Raw genomic sequence first — 21,545 nt, 5'->3', positions numbered from 1 at the left:
AGTCTAGTAACCCTCATATTGCTTACTCTCTGTCAGTTTTCACAGTTCTCTGTTTAGTGATTATATACATTTCACAGCCCCTTCTCAGCCATCTGCAAGTTTCTGATAGCTGCATCCTGCAGTCCAGAATCGATTCAATTCTGTAATCTGGTTTCTCTAACCCTTCATTTTCTACTGAGAGGGGAAAAAACTCCCTTGCAACCATCCAGTTTCTTAAAAACCACCAATAGACCTTTATTAAGCCTTTCTGAATTTCACCACCGCCACGTGCAGCGAAGGGGTATCTGAGGCAAAGAAGAGCAGTTAACAAGATAGCATCACATCACTGTTTGGCTCTTCCACAATTCCCATTGCCCTAAAATAGGTATTTTGTAATAGGCAGATTTTCCTTTCAGCATCTTTAAGAGGTTTTCCAGCAGAGACCAAAAACTTCAAAGAATGTTTCCCTTCAGCCGGAAATCACAAAATCAAGCTGTCTTTAAAGCTCAGGGGAAGACGCAGCCTGAGCTTTGCAGAGCTTCCACTCAGTACATTTTTCCTGCTGTACAATACCAGACGCTGAAGAGTCACTTGCTCAGAGCTCCCAGCCATGTAGCATCTAGAAAGTGCCACTAAGCACCTCCATCCACAGGCTGTGTCACCAGTGCTGCACTTTCCTTGATGTTCTGACCTCCTGAAACAACCCCCTGCAGCCGGCCCACCATGTCTTGTGAGAATTTTGCTGCTAAAAATGACAATACAGAAGATAGATAACCCCATTTCAGCACATCTGTTTGGCTCAGCAGTTAGCCCCCTCCTGAGACAATAAATAGTTTTCCATTGCAGTGTATTTGTATGTATCTCCCCTCTCCCCCGATTGAAAAAATAACTTACTGGGCATAATCACAGGTCAATGATATTCTTGCCTGCAGGTACTCCCTTCCCAAGGAGCAGTGCACAGCATAGACCAAGAACGTGGCACATAGTTTCTCCTCAGTTCCTAATCATGCAGCTGTGTTTAGTTCTACACTTGAGAAGCGACAGCAAAGCAATATTTCACCATCACTGAACATGGTGCTACTATGAAGTTTTTTACGTACTTTCGTGTGGATACATTCAAGAACAACCTATGCCCAAAGGGTTTAAATTTCCAAGACAACAGATCCACAAGCAAAAATGCAAGCCTCGGTGACAACTTAGATTGTTAACAGGAATGATGACAAGATCTCAATCATCAGACAGGCCACACAAGTGCACTAAACAGTCTAACATGCATACTGAAGTGTGATTTTGACAGCATATGCCTCTCCACTGAGCATTAAATGAGATCTTTATTAGGAATTGCCTCAACATTTTAAGATGCTAAGGGCACCTATACTTACGGTTGAGTAAATTTAATTGCACTTTTTATAGTACTAAGAAAAAAGTTGATATTTTCAGATGAAGAGCAACAACTGAAGAACAACATCTGAAGAAGTGGGTTTTTTTACCCACAAAAGCTTATGCCCAGATAAATTTGTTAGTCTTTAAAGGTGCCACCGGACTCCTCGTAGCAACAACTCTGACTTTTCAAGTTAACCCTACATTTCAGCATCTATCAGCTCCATAAACTGTACTTAGTACTGAAACTTTAGGCAGCAGTCTATGGTTAAGTGAGCAATAGCACATAAAGGGTTCAAGTTTTGCCTAGAGAAATTGTTAATTTCACTAATGCTAAGAGAAGGTTACTCACCCTGTGCAGTAACTGAGGTTCTTCGAGATGTGTCCCCCTATGGGTGCTCCACTTCAGGTGTTGGTGCGTCCCGGCGCTGTTGATCGGAGATCTTCGGTAACAGTGCCCAGTTGGGACATGCGTGCGCAGTTGGTGTCTCGTGGCGTTGTTGGAGTCTGTTTGGTGCAGGCACGTTTCAACCCCTCAGTTCCTTCTCCACCGTAGAGTCCTTTAAGTCGAACTCCAAAGTAGAGGGGAGGAGGGTGGGTAGTGGAGCACCCACAGGGACACACATCTCAAAGAACCTCAGTTACTGCACAGGGTGAGTAACCTTCTCTTCTTCTTCAAGTGGTGTCCCTGTGGGTGCTCCACTTCAGGTGAATGTAGAGCAGTACCCGCTATCATTGGGGGGGACTTTGGAGTTTGGCAGTGGTAGACAGTACTGTCTGATCTACTATAGTGCCCGCTCTAGCATCTTGTATGCTGACGACTATGTAGCGGCTTTGCATACGTCAATAATGGGTACATTGTGTAGGAACTCTACTGATGTTGATGTAGCTCAAGTGGAATGAGTTCTGATGCCGTCAGGATGTTCAATGTCATGGATCTGGTAGCAGGACCTAATACAATCGGAGATCCACTTGGAGAGTCACTGTTTCAAAATAGCAGCTCCTTTGGAGCGTTCTGCAGTAGATACGAAGAGTCTAGGTGATTTACTAAATGATTTTTGTTCTGTTCAAGTAGAAGGCAATCACCTTTCTACATCGAGGGTATGAAGTGCCGCTGCCTGTGGGGCTTGGGGGTACAAAGTGGGGAGGTGTATCAGCTGGTTAAGATGGAAAAAGGACACTACCTTTGGCAGAAATTTAGGGTGGGGTTGCATCATGATCTTGTCCTTAAAGAAATTAGTGTACTGGGAGGTTGGCCATGACTGCACTTATTTCCCCAACCCATCTGGCTGATGGGATGGCCACGAGGAATGCAACCTTCGTGGACAGGTGGAGTAAAGAGGAGGTGGCTATCAGTTCAAAGAGAGGTCTCATGAAGCCTCTAAGGATGAGGTTCAAATTCCAGGTGGGTGTGGGGGAGTAGACTTCAGGGTAGAGGTTTTGGAATCCGGTAAGGAAGCATTTTGTAGTAGGGTGTGTGAAGACAGAGGAGCTGTCCAGTTTCTCGTGGAAGGCACTGATTGCCGTGAGATGAACTCTGATGAAGCTGAGTGATAAAGCTTTGTTTCTGAGTTCTAAAATGTGGTCTAGGATATTGGGAAGGGGTGTGAGGCAGGGCATGAGGGTTTTCTGTAAGCACATCATCGAGAAATGTTTCCACTGTTGGAGGTAAGTATTGCGGGAGGAGTCGCATCTCCTATGTAACAACACATGTCTGACTTGCTCCGAATAGACAAGTTCGTGCAATTGGAACCAAGGAGGAGCCAGGCTGTCAGATGAAGTTTCTCCAGTTGTGGATGGAGGATGAGCTGTCACTCTGGGAGAGGAGGTCCGGTCTCATCAGGAGAGTTCTCGGAGGGCGGATCGACATGCGAAGCAGGTAAGGATACCAGGTCTGTCTGGCCCATGTCGGGGCGATAAGTATGACCTTGGCCTTGTCATCCCTGATCTTGCAGAGAACTCTGTGTATTAGAGGAATCGAAGGGAATGCATACCTAAGTGCCCTGTTCCATGGGATTAGGAATGCGTCTCCCAGGGAGCCAGTCCTGGGTCCCGCTCTGGAGCAAAAAAAGTGGCATTTGTGGTTCCTTGCTCTGGCGAATAGATCTATCAAAGGAGAGCCCTAAAGGGAGACTAGGTGGGATGCGATTGTAGAATTTAGTTCCCATTTGTGTTCCTGTGAAAAGTGTCTGCTGAGGGTGTCGGCAGTGGTGTTGTGACACCCCGACAGGTATGAAGCCGTGATGTCTATGCGATGTTGTAAGCACCAGTTACAAAGTTTGATGGCTTCTATGCACAGGGAGTGTGATCTTGCTCCCTCCTTGTCTGTTGATGTAGAACATGCACGCAGTATTGTCCATGAGTACTCAAACAGATTTGTTTTGAATGAGTGGGAGGAAGTGAAGGCAGGTGTACCTGACAGCTCTGAGTTGTAGGAGATTTATATACAGATTGGCCTCTGGCGCAGACCGCCTGCCTTGTGACCTGTGGTGTTGCAGGTGTGCATCCCAGCCTACCAGGGAGGCGTCTGTGGTGAGCATGAGTGCGGGGGGGATTTTGGCAAAAGGGAACTCCTGTGCACATATTCTCCCTTTCCTTCCACCAGTGCAGTAAGTTCAGCACGTTTGCAGGTGGAGTGACCATCAGATGGAGGCTGTGTTTGGCGGGTTTGTATAGCGAACTCAACCAGCCCTGTAAGCACCTCATGTGTAGTCTGGCATGTTTCACCACAAATATGGCAGCTGCCATGTGGCCCAGAAGTTGCAGACACATTCTGGCTTTGACCCTTGGACAGATGGACACCATGTGTATGAGGTGTTTGATAGTGAGGAACCTGGCCTGCGGGAAGAAGGCTCTGATGATGGTCAAGTCCAGGTAAGCCCCAATGAACTCTATTTGTTACAGTGGACTTTTGGAAGTTTATTTGCAGTCAGAGCCTTTGGAAAAGAGCGATGGTCGACTGTGTGGCCATTTGCATTTCTTCGTACGACCAGCCCTGAGGCAGTCATCCAGGTATGGGAAAAATATGATCCTTTGTTTGCGCAGGTGAGCTGCTACCCACCACGAGAGTCTTGGAAAACACCTGCGGTGTGATGGAGAGACCTAATGGGAGCACTCTGTATTGGAAGTGGTTGTGCCTCACTGTGAACCGTAGGAATCGTCTGTGAGCTGGGTGTATTGAGATATGGAAGTTTGCGTCTAGTCATCTCGTTCCAATGCCGGCATTATCATGCCCAATGTTACAATTCTGAATTTTTGGGAGCGGACGAATTTGTTGAGTCGTTGCAGGTCTAGAATGGGTCGCCATCCTCTGCTTTTCTTCTGGTTCAAGAAATAGTGGGAGTAAAATCCCTTCCCTCTGTGTTGTGTTGGAACTCATTCCATTGCACCTAAGAGGAGCAGGTGAGTTACTTCTTCCCGAAGTAGATGTTCGTGAGAGGGGTCCCTGAAATAAAGGTCATGGAATAGCCCAACTGCACTATTTCCAGGACCCAGCAATCCTGTATGATGTTTTGCCAAGCGTGGTGGAAGCATTGGAGGCGATGGCCAAAAAGGCAAGTAGGCGCTGGTGGTAAGGAGTGGATGCTCAGACCCTCGACCAAGATTTCAAAATTGCAGTCTGTTGCCTGACTGGTGGGAGGTAGGTTGTTCAGACTGGGTTTGTTGATGTTTGTTCGGCCTGCCATGGGACCTCCTAGTGTCATACTGCTAGGAATGTGGGTGGTTGTATTGCTGCGGGCGAGACCTCTGGTAAGCCTGGTATCTCTTTCGCTTGGAAGGAGGGGTATAGATCCCTAGTGTTCAGAGGGTAGCCCTAGAATCTTTCATCGTGTGAAGAACTTAATCGGTTTTTCCAGAAAAAAGTGTGTCTTTGTTGAACAGTAAATCCTCCACTTTGGTCTGCAGTTCTTTAGGGATGCCAGATGAGGAGAGACAAGAGGCCCTACGCATCACCACTGCAGTAGCTGTGGTGCGAGCTGCCATGTCCGCCATGTCCAGAGACTCTTGAAGCGCCGTTCTGGATACTAGCTGTCCCTCTACCAGGATCGATTTAAAATCCGCTCTTCAGTCTTCTGGGATGTGGGAGGTAAATCTGCTCTTTGGTCCTCTGGGATGTTGTAATTATCAAGTCATAGCTAGTGAGAAGAGCAGTATAGTTGGCAATTCTAAATTGCAGAGTAGAGGATATGTAAACCTTGCGACTTAAGAGGTCAAGGCGTTTGAGGTCTTTTTCCTGGGGTGTGGACCAGTAATGAGGTTGTTTAGCCCTATGGTTAGCCGCTTCAATCACGAGGGAGGTGGGCTGCAGGTCTGAAAATAAAAGTCTATGGCCTTAGCTGGGACATAATATTTCCGTTCAGTCCTTTTACAGGTTAGCGGGACGGAGGCTGGTGTCTGCCAGATAGTGTCGGCCACTTCTAATATGGCGTTGTTTATGGGGAGTGCAATCTTTGAGGAAGTCGAGGGTTGGAGGCTCTTCAAGAGTTTATGTTGACTGTCCTGTATTTCCTCCAATGGAATGCCCCGGCTGATTGCAAACCTCTTAAATAATTCCTGAAATTGCTTGAAGCCGTCTGCCATAGTTGGTGGGGGTGGCATGACGGCTTCATTAGGCGAAGAAGAGGAGTTGTGTTTGGCAACTCCATGCCAGGTGCGGGCTCTTCTTCCACTTCCTCATGTGGATCCTCGAGGGCTCTAGACGCGGATGGCACTGGGGATCCAGGTGGAGAGCGGATCTGCGCTCTAAGGGGTGAGAAGGTGCTGGAGTAGTGGGCCTTATAGGGTGCCGATGGGTCCCACAGTGCCCATTTCATGGGGCATGGTAGTTGAGGTCCCATCCTTGGTGTAGCAAACCATGGGACTTGTGGTTGGTCCTTGTGATGCACTTTCCTGTGAGGTGGTCTTTGTTGTGGTGGAAGTGAGTTGGGTGGAGAAAAGACTGCGTCTCCGTGGTCATCGTCATTGCGGTCTGTGAAAACAGAGTTTTCAGTAGGAGAGGGTGGCTGGATCAAGGGTGAGCCCTTGGTGCCAAATAGAGGCAAATCCACTGAGATGTCTTGATGTGTTAGAAATTGTGTCTGTGCTGGAGCGTGCGGCACCGAGAATTTAGTCAGAAGCCGTTGTCTTTGGTCTTGGCCAGTGCCGGTGGTCCCATGGCAGCACTAGCAGCCGGTGCCGGATGGTGTCCGGTGCCAGTGGAGTTGCTGGTGCCGGGGCTCTGTGCGCGGATGGCACAGACTCTGGCACGGGTGCTGGCACATGCGTTGCCAGGGAGGAGACCTGGCCATGATGCGGTCTTGACTCTTTACATTCCTGCACCATATGCCCAGTGCCAGAGGTGTTGGGAATGTCGCAGGTGCTGACCCCTGAGGCAGTCGGCACTGCTGGCAAGGACCTAGTTGGGGACTGTTTCTTTGTGCCCGGTTTCCTGTCTGTGGAGGTCGAGGCTCTCTTCCTCGTCTCGTGAGAGGGTGGTGCCGGGCTCTTGGTTGGTTCCAACCTGGTCGGAGAACACCTAGGAGAGGGTTTTGTTCTGCCAGACTCCAAATCAGGTTGGAGGGATTTCTCCATAAGAATCATCTTTAAACGCAGGTCTCGGAGAGCTCTGTTTTTCAGATTATTGCAGCGGACGCACTTAGTTGGGACGTGCATCTCACCGAGGCATCTGACACACCGGGAATGTCCATCCAAGCATGGTATGAGGTTCTTGCAAGAGTAGCATTTTTTAAACCAGGAGACCCCGGCATCTTTAATGTGGCCTACTGAAGAAGGTCTAAGAACGAGACCATAGCGGAGTTCACTCCCAAAGGGGGAAGAGAGGTTAAGAAAAACTAGGATTTTTTTTTTTGTTTTTTTTGAGGGAGGGAGGGAGGTGGAGGGTTGTTTTGTTTTTAGTGAGCTCTATGCAACTATCTAAAGGTAGGGTAGTAACTGGAGAGGTGTTATCTAACTAAAACTAATTTTCTCTCAAAATAGTGGAAGAGGTTCAGCACTGCCCCAAGTTCCATCTTCAGCCGAGGATGGTTGAGAAGGAACTGAGGGTGTTGAAATGCACATGCGCCAAACAGACTCCAACGATGCCGTGAGACGCCACCTGCGCACGCGCGGTCCAACCGGGCACTGTTACCGAAGATCTGCGATCAACAGCACTGGGACGCACCGACACCTGAAGTGGAGCATCCACAGGGACACACATCTTGAAGAAAAAAGGACAGATTCTGCTTCCTTTATTCAAAAGGAACAGTACCTTATTCTATGAGCAGTCCCACTGTAATCAGTGGCATTACTCACAGAGTATGCTTCTACTCCACATGAGCAAATGTGGCAGATTCAGGCTCTAAGTCCGAAAACAATTGGTGATCTAGTTCTTAACAGACCTTGCACTTAATCAATAAAAGCTAATTTACTGGGCAACTTTACTCCACGCTTATAACATTGATAATCTGAATCTTACCCAAGACACCAAAACATGAAACAGAACCCAATGGACACAATTTATAATTGGAGATTCCAGTTTTCTGCTTAAGCCACAAACACCTGATTAAACATCAACAGGAATGTTAAGTAACATACACTGAAAAGAAGGTAAAAGATCTTTCAGATGAACTGACATCCTATTAATGTTTTGTCTCTGTCAATTGAAGCCTGTACCGTTTCCTGTCATGTTCTCCATGATTCATTATTCGGTCACACATAGTAGCAGCATGTAAAACTGCTTTTTTTACACACAGTGTGAAAACACAAATGTATACAAGTAAAAGATGGTTTTAAATTTAATTTGTGTTTATTTAATTTTACTGATAATGAAATATGATTTCCGCTCAAATGTATGCAGTCTCATTTCAAACAAACCTAAAAAACAAAGAATTTCTCTACTAAGTTTCAAGGCTCTAAAATAGCCAAAAACAAATACTGGAAATGAACACAGATAGAAACAGAAAACTGGAATCCCTAATTACAAGTTATTTTTCTGTCATCAGAAAAAAATCCCAGTTACATAACACCCTTTTGTTTATGCAAGGTTAGATTTTTGACTGATGAACCTATTAGCATGCTGCACTGAAGGAAATGTCCTTTTAAAAACAAGCAAAAAATAAACATACTCATCAGAAATCTCGATGTTGAGTTTCTGTTTGGTCTGGCTGAGAGTGGTGCGGTAAAGCTTGGTGGCCATTTCAATAAGGTGATCGCTGCTGAACAGGAAATCCCCTTTACCAGCTGCTCCTGAGCCCTGAGACAGAAACAAATGTACTTAGTATCACCACAAATATACTCAGAGGAATCCTGTACAGTTTTATATCGGTAAGCAGACTTTAGAACCCCTCCTTCCTATGCCATCCCCCAAAATGCAAAACATAAGGATCAAATACCAGTAAAGTACACTACTGAGCAAGACAGAGTAGGAAGGAGGTTTCCTGTCACCACCAAGTTCCAGTATTTTGACTTCGAAGTTAAAAAGGAACGCCATCCAAGTTTTGGTCTTAAAATATGATCCGATCTTAAACCTGTTAGAATCTGATGCAAAAGCTCCATGGGATTCTAACTATCAAGGTAGGTTCCCCCTCAGCCCACAGGAAAGCCACTAAACTTTGTAGATCCTACAGAAATGTACTGTTTGAGTCTCCCTCTGCTGGCTATATCACAGCAATTCACACTATATCATAGGAACTGAAACCAACTGTTGACACTAGCACACAGAAAAAGATATTCTGGCATGACACGGCACTATATGAATTGAATTTGTTGAACAAAACAGCTAGGCTATCAGCTCCATTTAAGAAAGAAAAACGCTGACAGAATAGATTTTTAAGAGGGTTCTACAAACAGTGAAGAGAAACAAAAGTACTTGTAGATTTTTTTAGGTTGGTAACTAAATTAGTGATATAATAATGTAAATTTCTTTGAGCGCCCATCAAGGGCATGAATGGTAAAGTTAGTGATGAAGAATACAGAGAGTAAGATGAAATGAACAATAAAAATGTAGTAAAAATATTCTCAATGAGTTTTTAGAAGCCTAGGTATAGAAGTTAATAAGTTTTTTCAGAAGAAAAAAAAGGGGATGATATTTAATCTAAACTTCCTACTTCCTCTAAAGAGCAGAAACACATTTACTAATCTGTTCGTTATACTTCAGTTACACTGAAGAGTCAGGGAAAGCTATACGAGGGGTTAAAAAGCTAAGGACAAGCTTTCACTATGAATAAAAACCAGACTAAAGGGCCATTTTACAAATGGAAAAAGTCTAATCCTGAAAAGGCTGAAGCAAATCACTAGGTCTCATTTTCACAAGCGAATTGTCACTCATTATTTAACAGTTCCACTACCTGATCTTTAGTAATCTTAAACTTACCACTTCATAGATGTGGGAAAGGTTTAGACAGCTGTTTTAACCCTACATGCTAACACCACAAGAATTAATGTTTTAAAATAATTTCTTCTCATACAATATAAATTTGCTTGATAATTTATTACAGATTTAAACTCTACCTCTTTGAGGTGCACAGCAAAAAAACCATCATTTTGAGAGCTCATGGACACTTTAGTAACATCACCCAGAGGGACCTCTGACTTGATATGTCCAGACTTTTGATCAGCAAGGAGAACATTATTTTTTGTTAGCAAGAAAATCCTGGATGCACACTGTAAAATGAGAAAAATGAAAAACATTATCTATTCAAACACAGAGATGAAGACTCTACAACAGAGTAACCATTAAGAAAACAAACAGTTCATACAACTAAGAACTGTTGGCTCAAATTTTCAAACCTGAGTGTTTTAAGTTCAGCAGGAGCTGCAGTTTGATCGTCTCTGAAAATGTGGTCACCTTTTTTAACTGCCTTCTTATGGATCCAGAAGCCTAATGCACCCCCAGTTCTTCATTTTGCCCCCTATGCTTACATATATAAACACAATGTTTTTAATTGTAAGTTTATAGATGTACAATCTGAAAATGGAAAGTCAGAATACATATATAAACGAGAATAACCCTGATTCTTCATTCCTTGTGCACTGCAAATGTCTATTGAAATCAACGTAAATTTTGGGTGCAGAATAAATGCAGTATCAAGTATATATATTTGTGTGCACACATTCTATATGTACCAAAATGCTTATGTATTTGAAATACTACCATATATACTCTATCATAAGCCGGTTAGTTTATAAGCCGACCCCCCCCAAGATGAATAAGTAAAAATGGAAAATTTTTATGACCCATTCATAAGATGACGCTATAATTCAGGGGTCAGCAAACTTTGGCTCCCGGGCCATCAGGATAAGCTGCTGGCGGGCCGAGATGGTTTGTTTACCTCGAGCGTCCGCAGGCACGGAGGTAAACCTAAGTAAACAAAGTGTCCCGGCATGCCAGCTGCTTACCCTGATGGGCCGGGACAGCAACTGGTGGGGAAATTTTTTGGGGGGGGAGAAGCTGGGAGTCAGGGGAGTAACCCCTGTGACAACCCCCCGCATGACCCCACCCCTAGCCCACGACCCCCACACTCTCCTAATCCCATCCCTTCCCACCTTATCTGGGGAGGGCCAGGGCAGCCTGCTCTGGCGGGCCAGACCGGGCGGCGCGGCCGCAACATGTTCCAGTGGGCTGGGTTAGGTGGCATGGCTACAGCGTACTCTGGCGGGCTGGGCGGCGCGGTCACAGCCTGCTCTGGGGGGCGGGGCTGAGCAGCGTGGCTGCAGCCTGCCAGCCTCAAAGCTGCAGCTGCTTCGGAGGCTGGGGAAGAGCAGCGTGGCCAGAAGTGAAGAGACTCTAGCCCCGCCTCTTCCCTTCTGGCTCTGCTGCTTCTGTTGGGGGGAGGGGCTGTGTCCCAAATCTCCCTCTCTACACCCGTTCATAAGCCGACCCCCTTCTCTGGTGCTTCCCTTTTTTACTAAAAAAATTCATCTTATGAACTAGTATATATGGTATGTTGTCCTCCGCTATCATCTCTCAGAATTATTCTCCTAATACACAGCTAAGCATTATTTTTTCTAAACAGCAACATTTTTTGAAAATTAGAAACATACTTATCCTAAAAGAATTCCACACTTACACCGTCTAAAATGGATAATTTAATAAAAACAGTTATGAAAGAAAATAACATCAATTAATAAATAATACCTGCCTCTTATGCAGCACTTTTCATCAATAGATCTCAAAATGCTTTACAAGAGCATCACTATCCCCATTTACAGATGGGGAAACTGAATAAATAAACATGTTATTACCTTCAGAATCATTGAGGGGAAAAATAAAATTGCCCTATATGTTAATTTACAACAAGACCTATCACATCAGAATGCCCTTTGGGATTAAACAGTGCCATTTTATTACCTTCCCATTAGCTCGATTGATTTTATTCACAACTTCAGCAATAATGATCTTTTCTTCCACAGCATCTTTGAGTTTTTTGTACTTGGGGTTCTTATTGATTTCCAGGTAAGCCCCATGGAATGGTTGCCCAACACTATGGAAGGACAAAACAATACAGAAACACTCAAGTTAAATTTGACCTTTGGGCACAAGTAAAAAATCCCAGAACTGTCACATTCTGGTGCAGATTTTACAATGGTGAATTGGTGCCAATCGCAGTCCCAAAGACCTTATTCATGGGTATTGTATTTACTTGCCTACACTTTTCCACCATAGACCTTCATGAGTTGCATGATGTTTAACACAAGAATATATACAAATATCCCAGTCTCAGCACTTAGGTAGATATTTTCCAATGGGCCTAAAGCAATTTGTAAGGCATTCAACTCTCACTGATTTTCATGGGAATTGGGTGCCTATCAGTCCTCTGTGCCTTTGCAAATCTCTCCCTGAATATACGCCAGATTTGGATTTATCTCCTACTTAGTCCGATCTGACAGCATTCTGACGTCCAAAACCTCAACTGTACAAGTTAATGCACAATATTGCATTCTTCAGTCTTGAACTGTTCCTACATGAGAAGCATCACAACCAGAGATACAGTGAACACTGCTTCTTCCTTCCTGCAGCACAAAAGGGATTCCCGAGTTCCACAGGCAGTCGTCTATTGGCTGGAGGCAGACATTAAAAAAAAAAAAAAAAATGGATGTGCCAACCAGGATCCAGGGATAGCACCTTCATAGAAATATGACAGCCTCCACTTTTTCCAGCAGTGGGAAAGAGTGTAAACAAACAAACAAAATTGTTTTTCCATCTCCTCTATTGTTAAGAGAAACAGAAAGAGCTGGTGCAGACACTTAAATACAATGAAGAAAAAGATATTGCAGGATCTATTATACAAAAGAAAGGAGAAAGACTGAGTGAAGCCTGGAATAGAAAGGAAGTATAAGAAAAGCAAGAGAGATGTCACAATTAACATATTTTTAAATGTATTAAATATAAAGTTGTTGGCTGCTGCTAACCTTTCCCCAATACACAACTGTTGTATGCCTCTAAAATGCAGGCAGTATCAATTTGGGGACCCTTGAAGACCACATTTTCTCATCCTGGCTAATGGACTTAATCGGTCTAGGTTCTTAAGCTAGTAAATACTGGGTAATATTTTCAAGTCCTGCTTCAGGCAACAGTGCTGCACAAACAAGTTTTCAAGAAACACTAGCATCTCCCTCTCTCTGCTGCCACACAAACAAATTAGCTGAAAATGTTTTATAAGTCTTTAATCAGTGTGGTTTCATTTCATTCTGAATTTAGGAAGCATTTTGGTTGAAAGTATAAAATATGGATTCTCACTGAACCATGAGTTGAACATTTAATTACAATGGGTATTAGCTTTCATTTAATCAATTCCCCATTGCTCAAACAAGAAATCTCTCCACATTCAGATTCTGACTAGCAGGTTGGAGAGAACAGTCTAACACAAGCTACTTTTATACAAAAATAAGACACTCCACAAGGTTTGTTTCCATTGAAAACTAACTTCTAGTTTCTCAGCTCCAATCAAAACTTAAATTTCAATCAAGCTTCTTTGAAGAGCCCCAGAACTGATTTTTATCAGCTTTACTGCTTACAACACAAATATGTCTGCAGCCCAAGGAAAAATGTAGACATTTTTGCAATTATTTGAGCAATGTTAACTGGACAGATAGCACCAACTGGAGACTCATCAGAAATTCCCTGGTATTTTCAGGCCTCTACCTGTCTGAAATACTGATAAGAGTATTTGTAGAGATATGTAAGATTTTAGCCAGCCTAGACACTATCACTGAGTAGACAGAGTCTCTGGAATAGAAATAATTACCAAATAAACGTGGCCTTGGGAAGATAAAAAGCTTTACAAGTGTCATAATTTAAAGATATTTCTTAACATGCTTAACTACAAAATTGCCTAGTCCTCACATTCCAACACTGCTTACTTTTTTTATTAATATTTTGGCATTAATTAAGCTTAAATAATGACCACAGCAAATCTGTTAGCAGCAAGTATTTTTGTTTGCTTCTTATTGTCCAAATCCTGAACAAGTGAGAAAGGCCTACGTGCTGCTGCAAAGATCATTTTCCTAGCCTGTTGCTTTGACCTTGTCACTCCTCTCTTTGCAGCCCTCCACTGGCTACTCCCTTCTTTGCTGCCTCAGACATAAGCCACTTGTCTTTACTTTCAAGGCCCTTTACAACCTATCCCCACCAGAACAAGAGAGTCCTTAAAAAAAAGCCAGAATGCAGGGCAGTGGGAGGCCACAGGAGTGAGCAGTGGGGAGCAGGGGACTATTGGGGGGAACTGGGAAGAAGATACGGGCAGTGGGGGAAGTTTGGGGAGCATGGGGTAACTCTCTGCAGAGCCTGTCCTGTCTCCACCACCTTTCCCCACCCAGATATCTCCTCTTCTCTTGCTAATGTGCCAGTTTCCACAACAGATATCCCAGCTACCTATACCCAGGACCTGCTCCCTGTGGAGACTGTGCTGTCCAACTCCCAACATCGCCTGGCTCCCGTTCTGCCTCAGGCTCCCAGAAGCTCCATCTCCTGAGCTCCCCCACCAAGTCCTGGCTGCAGCGCCCAACCCCCAGCACCTGCCAGCTCAGATGACAGCCTGCAGCCAGAGACGGAAAGGAACTGCCTGGCCCAGGACCAGAGGAAGTACTGGAATGCCACTCCCGCACGACTCAAGTGTGGATACCCACCTTCCCTGTCATCTCTCATTCACTATCTAAAGGTTGATGCCTGTCTCTGAGCAGACCATGATGCCAGCCTCTATCCCCCACTTGTTACATTTTCAAACAACCACTTTCATGCTCTGTCCTGCTGCCCCACATGCTGGGGAGGAGATCCCTGTAAACATCCACAAAGCCCCCTCCTTCAAACACTCCTTTGCGGTGACGCTGCCAAAAAACATAACGGCTATGCTGCTAGTGTGCTGCAGACCACTGCTTATCAAGCTGACCAATACTGCCTCCTTGTTTCCTTGTACTCTTCCCCTGGATCTATCTGCTGTCTCTTCTCTTACACTTAGATTGTAAGCTACCTGGGGCAGTGACCATCTTTTTTTATTCTGTATTTGTACAGCACCTAGAACAGTCAGGTCCCGGTCCATGACTTGGGGGGGGGAAGGGATAGCTCAGTGGTTTGAGCATTGGCCTGCTAATTGTGAGTTCAATCCTTGAGGGGGCCACTTGGGGGATCTGGGGCAAAATCAGTACTTGGTCCTGCTAGTGAAGGCAGGGGGCTGGACTCGATGATCTTTCAAGGTCCCTTCCAGTTCTAGGAGATGGGATATCTCCATTAATTAATTAATTTATTTATTAATGCACTTTCATGCTATGGTAATACAAATAATTAATCATAATAAATCTGCACTGTGTTACTGCAGGGCTGGGAGATGGGATCCTTAGCGCCAATGTGTATTGTATGCTCGGATATGGAGTAGCCAAGCCATGGCTTGGTATTGCTGGGGATGGTGGGAGGGAGTAGTGGACTCCACTGGTTGCTGTCTTTCATGTGGGATGTAGGCTACTTAGCTTCGCGCAGAGTGTGGGCTCCATGGCCTTTTCCACATTTGTGAGTGAGATTATTAATTCCACCCCTTCACTTTGTTCCATGGCTCTCTGTTGTGGCACTCATTGCCAGATCAGCAAGGCAGGAGAAGGAGGTATCCAGTCCCCGGTGCAGGTTCGCTAAATGTTTATTATGCAAAAAAACATCCTTTCTGCTATATTTGGGGTCTTGCACATGAAAACAGTCCTCAGTGTTTACCGTGACAAAACTGATGGCAGTTTCTGGGCATAATGATTCTAACAGAACACGATCAAAAATCAGCAGTTTAACATTTAATTTAAAAGCAAATTGATTTCTGTTTAGGACTAACAAAATAAGCTACGAGACCTCCATGTTTTGATCAAGCCAGTAATCCAGAAACAAAAAATTCTCAAGGCATTTAGGATTAGCAAACTGGTCCACAAAATAGGTCCACAACTAGCAGTTTGGGTGCAGATTATTTTTCTTTTACACTGTGAGCAGTGGTACCATAACAACTCATTACCTGGCTGGATATAAAGCTTTCTTGTCCTTGAAAAGTTCACTGGCTTCCAGTTTTTCTTCATATATAAGCTTCTGTTGATCTGTGAACTGGTCTCTGTACTTTTTACACTACAAAACATGACATTTTAGAGGAATCATAAATCATTCTTTGAAATCTGCTTTAATGCAGCAGCCATCAATGCTATTCACTTATTGCTTAAGATACACATTCTTAGTATATTTCTGGAGTGACTCAACTCCATCCCTACATGCCATGGTAACATAGTAACCACTAGCGGAGGCACTTCAGCCTTTGCCTGCTCTACACACCACTGCATTATATTAGACACAGAGATGATTTTAAAGAAAGTATTTCATTTAAGTATATATGGTTAGCTGACTGTACTGTCAGCTAAAATCCCAACGGTACTCCTCTGTAGGAGTTCACAAGAACAAAGCTTCATGGGTGTGTGATTTTTGTTGTTGTTTTTTTGCTATGATGTACTACAACACAGCCACTTTACATAATTGATACAATAATCAGGATCTGGCTGTTCCTTTTAGCAGGCAGAACTGTATTGCTATAAATGTTTCATCCTAGAGTTGCTTTGAGTGGGACCCCCTACTTCCAGCATTAACTCAACTTTCTGAAAGCAAACACAATTTAGAATATAAACAACATCAAATAATTATCAATAGCTATTAATACACATACACAAATATACAGACCTATCATAGTGTGGCTGAAGAATTTAGATCTGTTTGCAGAATTCAGCATGTTCCCAATTTACCACGTTAAAAAGTTACAAGAGAATCTTTGTCCTTGACAATTCGCAGAAAATGGCATAGTTGCAAAGAGATCATCATGGATGCTGAGTGCTCACCAAGTGTCTCGTCAGCACTTCAATAGATTCTCGCCATTTTCTCCATTAACAGGCCCAAAACAAATTTCAGCTAACCACAGTTCACACGCATAATATTCCACTGAGTATTTCCAGTTTTAGACTGAGTGAACACCAGTCCTGGATATGAACGTAAGTATTATAAGCTACCAGTTATGCATATTCACTTCATATTAAATTGAGAGCCGGGGGGGGGGGGGGGGGGGGGGGGGAAGCAATACACTTTACTCTTTTTTTCCCCAACCACTAAAAGGACTAGATAATGTATGGTTACGTCTGGAAGGCCAAACAGAATGATAAAAACAAACAGTTTATGCAAAAAAATTAGTGGCCAACACTGTAGCAAATATTTCCTAAAAATACATCCTCCATAAACAAAACTGAGGCACTCAAATCATATGACCAAAATGTACCCTACCCTCCACAAGTGGAAAATCCTCTTCAGTTCCTTGTGAGTTGAATCCAAGAAGAGGTAAGGCCTTGCTGGCCAGTTTTTGTCTACTGGTGATAAAGAAGGCATCTTATTCTTCATTTCCAAGAAGTACTTTTGCATCTGTGATAAATTTGAAGCAAGATGTATTATTAATCTCAACCAGTAAAGCTATTGAAAGAAGCTAGAAATGACAGGTGCTCTTCAACAGTAAGTGTTGTTATTCAACTGCAACTCCCACATTTATTAAGCCTGCTCACAAGTTTGGGAGGCTAAATTTACTGAGAAATGTTGATGCTGCTTTAGGTGTAGGCTGCCCATGTCCTTAAATTCAAAACATGTTCCTATCCCTTCTTTACAACATAAAGAACTAAATGGTCATGCTATCACCTGTGTAGTATGACAACTCCTTTACAAATATTATTAAGACACTCATGCAGCTAACACTTCTGGCTATGCTAGAAAACAAAATTTTACATTAACCTATAATGTATATAGGTACTTACAATTTTCTGAAGTGTAAATTCATAAATTTTCCTTCCAGCATTGGCTCGGAAGAATTTCCTGTATTCTCTACGGACCTGAAACATTAAACAAGCCTTCAGAGTGAATATGCATAATTAACATTTACCCATGAATGGTTTTAACAACACATTGTACATTAAGAAAGTGAAAAGTGAAGTTACAAATGTGGCCAATGGAAACAGAAAAATCAGGCACACTCAAGATGTGCGAAATAGGTCACAGACAAAGATAAAAGTTGCCTGAAGCTGCAAAGAACTGTATTAAAAGAGATACTGTAAAAAAAAAAAAAAAAGTAGAGGACTTTCCATTATCTTTACAACTGTCAAATATGATTAAGTTGATTGCATATTGAAAATATTTTCACAGCTTTTTTGCTGTAAGCCTGGGATAAAGAGAGTGGAGCTCTTTTAGTGATAAGGATTTTATTGAATCTTAGTTGCCACTGGGTCGATTTGTGAATTATTTTGTTAATTGATCGGAGGATTTTTTTCTGTACATGTACTTGGAGGTTTTTTGATGTGTGTATTTTATAATCCTAAATAAACAGAGATAATGATAAACATTAATTAAAGTGAATTCAGAAGACGAGTACTATACATGAAAAATTTCATACAAGTGCTTTAAAAAAATATCAGGAAAATGAGTTACTGGTGACTGTGAAAGGAGCAGAGAAAATAGATTAATTTTGCTTAGGGTCAGACGCGTGAAATAAAATTTAGCAGAAAAAATCATGAGTAATCATTAAAAGCCACTTTTAGAGGAGATTTCTGATACTACTTTATATACATGATTTTTAAAGCAACACTAAGGTAGAAAACTGAGAAATTTCTACCTACCTCTGGTATTACAACTACCATGGTATCTAACCTCTCCAACGATTACACATTTGAAACCAAAATTGATACAACACACCTTATTTGGACTTTTGTGAAATGCCCAAAATTCATGACAAGTTAGCTGAAATTCATGAACTTTTTCGCATGCCTTGGCTGAGTTAGAAGCAAACCTGTTAAAGTTTTTAGTGGAAATCAGGAAAAATGGCTATGGTCTTGTATACTTTTCCACACAGCAAGCTCAGTGGTTTTGGTGAATTTTGTACGGTGTTCTTGGACTCATCTGACCCAAAACCAAAGTGAAAGCCAGGGGGTGAAAACCCACATTATTCAAAACACAAAAGGTTCACATAGACCTATGCCGCCAGCCCTCTCTCCCATCCAGAGCTTCTCACACAGCTTGACTCTAAGCCACCATTTTGAAAAGAAGAATTTCTCAAATGTTCTCATAAAAAAAAACAAAAAAAACAAAAAAAACACACACACCACATTGGGGGGGGAGGACTTTTTAATCACACATTATTGACATATGTTAATAGTATTAATAGTATTTAAAGTGCTTCATTCTCTCCAAACTTTCTCCGTTCACATTTTTCTTTTCCTCTTCAGTTAATAAGAAAAATGCTTGGAGTTTTCATATGTTGACTTCTACAAGGGACTTTTTTTAATGAATTGCAGAAATGTTCAGTAAAACCTATATCTTCTTTATGCTGTTACGGTTTAGCCCTCTCTAATTAGCATACAATCACTATGGGCACGTTAGCAATGGATATTATCCACCTATAAACAGATTAACACCTTCAATCCCAGTCTGACAATATTCACTGAACAATATTAAAAAGGTGACTTTCTTGTAATACATGGGTCCCATATCTCACCAAGTCCTAACTGGCATTCCTTAAAAACAAAGTTGCTTTACTCTTCATGAGCAGCAGTCTGTGTAAGCTTAGTTTTTAATGAGAATACTGTAACACGCACACACATACACACTCTCCCTCCCCCTCCCGCTCCTGGCACAGTAGGAAAGCCAGCAGATCAGGACTAGAGAACCCCAAACCTGGGAAGTACTGTACATGGTATTAAAATCACATTTATGTACTATAAACAGAAAAATAAATAAAAAATAAATTTAGAAATCTTGATCCAGCTCTATTTTTCAAAATACTAATGATCATGATTCAAATAGGCGAAAGTGCTTTGATTTAAAAGCTATTAATTCAAAAGCTTCCCTCTACAAACATGTTGGAAGAAAATAGGTATCTAACCAGGCAAACAAATCAAACAGTATTGGCATAGAAATGATTATACATAGCTAGGATCTTGCCATGGAACTCACAGTGTGTATTCATATTCCAAAGAATGAGTCCATTAGATGAGTCCATTTCTGCTAGAAGTAAAACCTTCAAAACCATAGCATATACAGACAAAGGCATGCCCTTGCCATATAACATGTTAAGGTTTTGGCTTTATTAAAGTTAGTTTTCATTTAAAAAATAATGCTCAATATACAGCAGTGTTCTTGACTTCTTAGAAGGGACATTCTCTTGGTTTCTAATCATAAAAGCTGACCTACCTTGACAGCAGTAAAGCATGATTCTAATCTGAAGAGTGACTTCTTAAAAATGGCACCTTCATATCCCCAGCTCTCCTTCCCATATATATATTGAGTCACATTTAATTTAATTTAGTGACAATAAATTTTCACTACATTGTATCCATGTTAGCACACAATAGAACAACTCTGAAGAGTTATGACTTATGCATCACCAACAGAACTGTCAATAAAGTTTCAACTATAGAAACCTGTCCCCATTTACACGTGTGTAATCCCGGTTTGGCCCAAAAAATCTCTATTAGTGGTGATGACGATCAAGCCAAAAAACACTCATCTGGTCTCTCAGATCTAAGTGCTCAAGGACAGCAGTTTAAAACTTTTTTCTTGTAAATTAAGCAAAAGGTGATATGCAAGCACTGTGACACAAACATGGAGGCCCGTAAAATGCCATTTTCAAAGTCTATTCACAGAACAGAACTACACTTTACAGATTGCAAATGTATTTTCTTTTGCGAACCAATCTTCAATGTAGAGGGATATAGAAAAAATGGAGTTAACGGATTGTAATCATTTGACTTTTTTAAGAAGATCTGGCCTGGCCTCCCCGGAATAAATGTCACAGCATGCAACGGTGCATTATCAAAACAACTCAAAGGAAAGTGACTGGACACTATGGTTAACTCTAGGTCACACTTTGGCCATCCCACATACATCAGTAGGTCTAAAATGAGCAGCAATGACAGTCAAATAGTCACACCCTACTTCCCATTGTAACAAGAATAGGTCAGGAAAAGAAAATACTTGTTTGTAATCTTTCCAGATGGGATCCTTGGCAACGTAGGTCAAATTTTAAGTCAACAACCATGATAGTGTCCCTTTAATTAAAAACGTTTTTGGCATTTTATCTTCCACTTGAAAATTGAAACGTCTGATAAAACAAGGAATATCTTCAGATTAAAGACAGCTGTAAATGTAACACAATTGTTAAAAAGGTTTACAAATGTCTCATTTAACAGACATTTTTGGATTAAGGATTTTTCAATAAAAAAAGTCCATGACAAAACTAAGCAAAACTAAGATCATGCTCACTAGTGATCCCACACAATTAATAGTTTATTATGTGTTAGTAGATGCCAGGCTTTATTGAGTTCATTGTTGACACAAGGGAGTGGTTGAGAAAGTACCTTCAGTCCAAGCCAGTAAGCCCAAATGACTGCAACAGCATGCTTACGCCTAGCCTCCTCCTTCAAGCGTTTCAATTCCCTTCGAGCCTAAAATGTTTAGATAGTGAATAAAAGAGACAGCCCGATGCAGATAGCACAATGACCAGGAAAAAGATCCTCCCAGACAGAACAGCCGATTTATGAATAAGATATAGAAAGATGGAAGAACAGCATATAAACCATTAAAACCCAATGTGTCAGTGTGGAAATGGTGTTAAGGCACAAATGTGGTCAATACAAGCCTCTAAACCGCTTCACTAATACAAAAGGTAAGAATTACA

At 42.2% G+C, this 21,545-nt stretch overlaps 1 protein-coding gene across 4 annotated transcripts in view; it reads right to left on the bottom strand.

The window, feature by feature from the left end:
• The window catches only part of MYO1B (myosin IB), a 199,827-nt gene that overhangs the window by 4,774 nt on the left and 173,508 nt on the right, over positions 1-21,545 (bottom strand). For 2 of the 4 annotated variants that reach the window (XM_034785198.1, XM_034785199.1), the window contains 7 exons: positions 21,226-21,312; positions 17,635-17,709; positions 17,117-17,251; positions 15,819-15,925; positions 11,687-11,819; positions 9,847-9,999; positions 8,463-8,590 (listed from right to left, as the gene is read on the bottom strand). In XM_034785198.1, the coding sequence (XP_034641089.1) occupies positions 8,463-8,590; positions 9,847-9,999; positions 11,687-11,819; positions 15,819-15,925; positions 17,117-17,251; positions 17,635-17,709; positions 21,226-21,312 (818 nt within the window). The remainder of the gene's footprint in view (positions 1-8,462; positions 8,591-9,846; positions 10,000-11,686; positions 11,820-15,818; positions 15,926-17,116; positions 17,252-17,634; positions 17,710-21,225; positions 21,313-21,545) is intronic. The other 2 variants (XM_034785200.1, XM_034785202.1) reach the window with 1 other exon arrangement.

The sequence above is a fragment of the Trachemys scripta genome, chromosome 11 (genome assembly GCF_013100865.1).
Source record: "Trachemys scripta elegans isolate TJP31775 chromosome 11, CAS_Tse_1.0, whole genome shotgun sequence".
Lineage (NCBI taxonomy): Eukaryota > Metazoa > Chordata > Testudines > Emydidae > Trachemys > Trachemys scripta.
This window is presented reverse-complemented; position numbering and strand designations above follow the sequence as displayed.